General features: G+C 41.6%; 1 protein-coding gene across 1 annotated transcript in view; it reads left to right on the top strand.

Annotated features, from left to right (window-relative positions):
* Positions 1–5,437, top strand: part of LOC100755866 (cell cycle control protein 50C-like) — a 30,811-nt gene extending 25,374 nt beyond the window's left edge. Inside the window, exons 6-7 of the mRNA XM_027412483.2 lie at positions 1,542–1,751; positions 5,031–5,437. Coding sequence (XP_027268284.1) covers positions 1,542–1,751; positions 5,031–5,215 — 395 coding nt within the window. The 3' untranslated portion in view covers positions 5,216–5,437. The remainder of the gene's footprint in view (positions 1–1,541; positions 1,752–5,030) is intronic.
* Positions 5,438–6,000: the final 563 nt, after the last annotated feature.

Here is a 6,000-nt window from a genome sequence, read left to right on the forward strand (position 1 = left end):
GCACCCACATAGCAGCTCACACCTGTCTGTAACTCTAGTTCCAGGACTTGTGACCTCCTCACACAGACAGACAAGCACCAGTGAGCACAAAATAAAAATAAACTTTAAGGGCTGGAGAGATGGTTCAGAGGTTAAGAGTACTGATTGCTCTTCTAGAGGTCCTGAGTTCAATTCCCAGCAACCACATGGTGGCTCACAACCATCCATTATGAGATCTGGTGCCCTCTTCTGGTGTGCAGATATACATGGAAGCAGAATGTTGTATACATAATAAATAAATAAAATTTAAAAATAAATAAATAATAAAAAGATGGATGTTCTTAAATCCCAGGCATACATCGCCTTGGGTCATGGTTACAAGACAAACTAGTAAGTAGCTGGGGTCTACAATGGAAGCCAAAAACACATTTTTTGTTAGAGTCAATAACTGATGTCTTGCTAAGGGCAAGATGGTTCTGTGGCATTTGCAGAGGAGGATTCTCTAGCACAGGATTATTTCCAGGGGGGGTATGGATGGTATAAACTACTCCAGCACATTAATCATGCCAGACATAGAATAGCTTTTAGACGCACCTTAGCCTGTGACTGGGGGTTCTATGAGAAGCAAACCATCCTAGTTGGAAAAGAATGGTGTTTTGGTTATGGGTGGTGTTATTGTCTTTGAGACAAGGGCTCACCATGTAACCTTGACTGACTGAGAACTCATAGAGTCACCTGTCACTGTCTCTACCTCCCAGTGCTGGGATTAAAAGAGTGTAACCCTACACTCATCCAAGAGACTTCTTTTTCATCTTTTGAGTCTCTTGTAGGTAGAAGGACTAGCCTTACAGTAGTAAAAAGTCCCTCACATGATCCACTCTTGTTAATTGGCTATCTGAAATTCAGTGTGGATCCTATGGACGTCGGCAGATTGAAGAAGACTCTTTGATCTCTTCATCAAACATTAATTGATAATTGATTGAATACCTGTTGTGTCCCAGGTGCTGGAACAAATGCTAGTGACCAGAGGAGGGTGATTCTGTTTTCAAGTGTGCTCTGTAGGGTGGGGACAGCAATGCTTTCAACAGAAAATCCACCTGTGAGGGTTGGTGCAAGGTCAATATACATGTCTCCTGGCTTCACACTACCACTCCCCACTTTCTTTTTTTTTGAGGTTTATTTATATTATCATAGGTGAGTGAGTGTGGGTGTGTATAGGGGCAGGAATGACTACATGTGGGGAAAGTCAGAAGACAACTTCTGAGAGCTGGTTCTCACCTCCCACTATGTGGCTTCCAGGGATTGAACTCAGGTCTTCAGTCTTGACAGCACTGGCCCTTAGCACAGAGCTATCCTACTGACCCTGACATTATCTCTCATTAACCCTACAGAATTAGCATACACTCTTCCTTACAATGTTTAAAGCCAATATCATTAATGATTTCATATTAAACATTTTCTTTTTTAAGGTCAAATTTCTATTTCTCTTCAGTTGTGAGTGCAGTTCTTTCTCTAAGGAAAACTACCATACTACCATACTCCCCATTCTCTCACCTCCACAGGAAGTGCCAAGCCTCTGCATTGGACCAAGCCTGTCTATGAACTAGATACAGATGACCCAGGAAACAATGGCTTTGTCAATGAGGACCTCATTGTTTGGATGAGGACAGCCGCCTTTCCCACTTTCAAAAAACTGTACCGCCGACTCAAGCGCGTGGACTATTTTGCTGTAGGCTTGCCTGCTGGTAACTACAGTTTCAACATATCCTACAGTATCCTTCTCAGCCACTTCCTTTTCTCAGAGTGAAGGCAAGATCTCACTACTCATTGTTGAATTCTTTGATTCTGTTTCTGTCCTCCAGCCAAATGTGTACCACCGAAAAACAGACAGCTATTTTATAGTAATGCACACGGAGGAAGGCAATGCCATCTCCACAATTCAGGTGTTTCTCCAGACTGCTGAGTCAGGAGAAAAACATGCAAATTGTGTTTATATTATAGTTTGGAACCCTCCCAAGAAATAGACTGAAAGAAGTGACTGCAAGTATTTACATACTGGTTTTAGAGGAGTATCAGGTATGGAAGAACAGCTGAGGGTTAGTTTAGCCAAATTTGTTCTCACAGGTTGCCCTCTGATGGTTAAAGTATCTTCCTCTTTCTTCCTTCCTTCCTCCCTCCCTTCCTTCCTTTCTCTTTCTTTCTGTGATTCTTTTCTTTCTTTCCGTCCCTCCCTCCCTCCCTCCCTCCCTCCCTCCTTCTTTCTTTCTTTCTTTCTTTCTGTGATAGGGTCTCACCTTGTAACTCTGGCTGTCCTGGAACTCACTATGTAGACCATGCTCACCTCAAATGCACAGAGATCTTTCTGTGTCTGCCTCCCAAGTGCTGAGATTAAAAGCATTTGTCCCCACACCTAGCAAAAAGTATTATTGTGGTGTCAGTGGGTGTTTTTCATCCCTCTCTGTTATCAGAAGAGAACGGGAGATCAGCATGCCCTTCCTGCACTTGCTGGTTTTCAAGTGCCTTAAGCCAAAATAATATACCAAAGTAGCATATTTGGGATTGACATGCCCTCTGCTTCTTCCGCTATCCTAACACTATCATACAACCGTGTCCAAATTGTGTATTTAATGTATCTTTTTTAAAAGGAACAACAGGCAGTAGCAATATCAGGTATGAATAAATAGGGAAGGAGTATTTTTGCCCCCAAGAAAGACCAATAAACAGTAAACCTAAACATCTAAAGCAGTGGGGTGAAGCATGCCACATAGAGTGGGATGAGATGGAGAATCAAAAATAAATAAACAAATAAACAAACAAACAAATAAATAAATAAATAAATGGGGGATAATAAGAAGTACATCTGGAAGCTAGACAGGAATAGCAGACACTGACACAGACCATAGAACATTTAGACAAAAGTGTGTTAGAGCAAGAGAGCCCCCACCTCCCCCAGTCACCACACTAGGAAATGTGAAGCCTCTGTACTTGACCAAACCTACCTACCATCCAGCAAACAATGGCTTCCTCAATGAAGACGTCACTGTGTGGATGTGGACAGCTTGATGCAGTCCATGCCAGGAACACAGTGAGCTCTGCACTACAGATGTGTGTTCTTCCTTCCTTAGATACACAGCCTGCCAGTGGGAGTCGATGTCTTAGTAACAGGCATATGGGCCGAGTTAGGAGACATATGTTCTAATAATGGATTATGATTTTCTCCTAATGTAAAAATACAAATGTGAGTCTGGATTTAAAAAACAATGCAGTTTTAGCTATAAAATCTAACCAAGTCTTATCTTTAAGCAGTTCTATGTTTACATATAATTTATACTGTGGTCATCAGAGTTCATTTCCCTAAAGGAGACAGACAGACTCCTTAGCCAGGCTCTCACCCTGCTTTGAAGCATCTACCCAATTAGGCATCCACACCTCTTATAGTATGCCAGGGTTACTGGCTAGGATTGTTCTAGAGGACTCCCAACAGGCCAGGGCTTCACCACACCGAATTGTCCACGTCTACAGTCTCTCCCAGGGAGGTTCAATGAGAAATTTTTCTTTTCTTTTTCAATGCCAGGGACCAGACCCAGGACCTTGGGCACACTAAAAAAATATTCCTCCACTGAGCTATATGTTTAGTCCTGAACTAGAAAAGCCTTGACACAAGGTGAAATGCAAATGTTCAAATCTGGCCCTGTGCCCTACTCCAGGGTTTCTTCTTTCTCCTTGAGCAGGTGTGTGGGGACTCTGTGAGGTCCTTGCTGATGTGACATCTCTGCCACCTTTTGTTTTCTTTTGTAGTAGTTGCTTTAAAACAGACATTGAATGTTGCCCTGTGAGTGTCTCTCAAGCTGAATCTCTTGAGACTTCATGACTATCATTAACAGTAAACTAAACAACAGACTGTACAGGAAAAAAATCAAGATGCTTCTTTTACCCCTTGCTACAATTTGGGTTGGGGATGAGGAAAGGAAACTATGTCCTACAAGGGAGGCAGTTTTTCCTCTCCAGACATGCTCTCTTCAGTAACCGATAACAGCCACACTTGAATGCTGATCTTTGGATGGTCCATGTACAAATTCAACCCTGAGTGTGAGCCCTCTGTTTGCACTACCCCTGTGTGGCCTAGCTGAAGCCTGAACTGCAGCCATGCCTGCTACTAAGGGGAAAATGATGCCCTGTGGGTGAGAATATGACTCTCCTTTTCAAATGAACTCACAGGAAGATGAGGTAAGGCAGCACCCAAGGACCAGGTGACAATGAGGAATTCCAGTATTAAAACAGAACTTGTCCCTAACATGTTTGCTTGTGCCTTTAAATAGCATGTTGCCAAGAGATTGGAAGTCTTTTAAGAGCTTTGCTGGGAAATGCCTCTGTCCTCTGTGTTGCTATGAGAAGGCTTTGTTTGTTTATTAGTTTCGTTTACAAAAGGCACCAGATGTTTAAAACCCTCAGGCCACATGCATCGGGGAAGATGACATCATTAAAATGCTACATAGCAAACCCACTTCAAACACTTTCTCACCAGCAACAGGGACACTGCCGTTTCAAACCCTAACAAATCTGCCACCTTTAGAGTTCTCACCAAAACTGTTTTACTGTTTGACCTCTTTCATTATTGTCCTTATTCTTTTTAAACAATTTTATCTGTGGCAGGGATCCCTGCTTCAGCCTGTTAAGGAACTCAGCCTCTCTAGAGTCTTCTGATTCATGACTGAAGCCTTCAATTTACCGTGAAGACTATCTATAGTCTCTGTGCTACCTGAGAGTCCCCACAGAGAGTTAGATATCTGTTCATTATCCAGCTGCTGGCAAATCACTTGGATCGTTATATTTCAACATCTCCTTTGTACACTATAGCTATGTGGAGAGGGAACCTTGTTTTGACTAATTTTCTTCTAACAAGGTAGAGTACTAATTAACTGTGTTGAAATATATGAAATTGAATAATTGTTTTGTGTCTATGAAAAATAATTTTATATAATTTAATCTACTGTATTTGTATATGCCATGGCACCAATGATAAATACCGTGTCCTTAACAAACCTTCTTAGATTTTCCAGTAACCGTGTTCCGAGGAGAAAAATCTGTTGTTCTTTCCACCCTGACATGGATCGGAGGAGGTGGACTTTTCTTGGGGCTTACTTACACAGTGACAGGGGCATTGACATTGTTGGCCTCTTTTGCCATCCTGGCAATTCACTTGATGCTGAAAAGGACTAAAAAAAATTTCCTGTAGGAGTGAAGTCAATTTGAAAAGAAGAATAGCAGAAGGCAGAAATGGACAACAAAGTACTAGAACCAAAGATCTCTGGCAAAGCTTGAAATATTTCTGAGCCATCTCAACTAGATTGACTGAATCAATCCCAACTACGTGTATAAATAATGAGATTCCCAGAGTGGGGTGAAGAGAAGGAGAGAAGAGGAGGAGAAAAAATATGTGCAGTAAAATGTTCTTGGAATGAAGACAATAAATGATTTTTGAGCTCTAGACCAAGTGTTAAGAATTTGAAGATCTTGTACTTGAGAGTGGGTGAGTTCCCTAGGGGTCTGCCATGAAAACAAGAGCGAGCAAGCCAGAACAGAGTCCTTTTAGCTATCCACTTAGACTCAGTCTTCTGGCTAGATAAATTTATAGATTTTTTTCAAAGACTAGTTGTTGAGTCACAACCAAGTTTTTATGCTAATAATAGACCAAGCAATGCTTAGCTATGTCCTGAGTATCCAAAACACAATACACCAAAAAGAAAGTTTCTTTAATGTGACCCAAGATAAAAGCATTAAGAGTGGCTGATTCTTTAAAATATAGTGATCCTGTTGAGGACATAAAGCAATTCTAGGACTGACATTAAAATGACACTATCTAAAATATAATAATGACTGGCCTCAAACTCGCTGTCTGCCCAGGCTGGCCTTTACTCATAATGGTCCAGCCTCAGTATCCCTAGTGCTAAGGTTATGAGCATGCCCCACCACACTGGTGATATTAGCTATTCACCTTGCTGTGACAAAGTACCTAACAAG

The sequence above is a fragment of the Cricetulus griseus genome, chromosome 4 (genome assembly GCF_003668045.3).
Source record: "Cricetulus griseus strain 17A/GY chromosome 4, alternate assembly CriGri-PICRH-1.0, whole genome shotgun sequence".
NCBI classification, from domain to species: domain Eukaryota; kingdom Metazoa; phylum Chordata; class Mammalia; order Rodentia; family Cricetidae; genus Cricetulus; species Cricetulus griseus.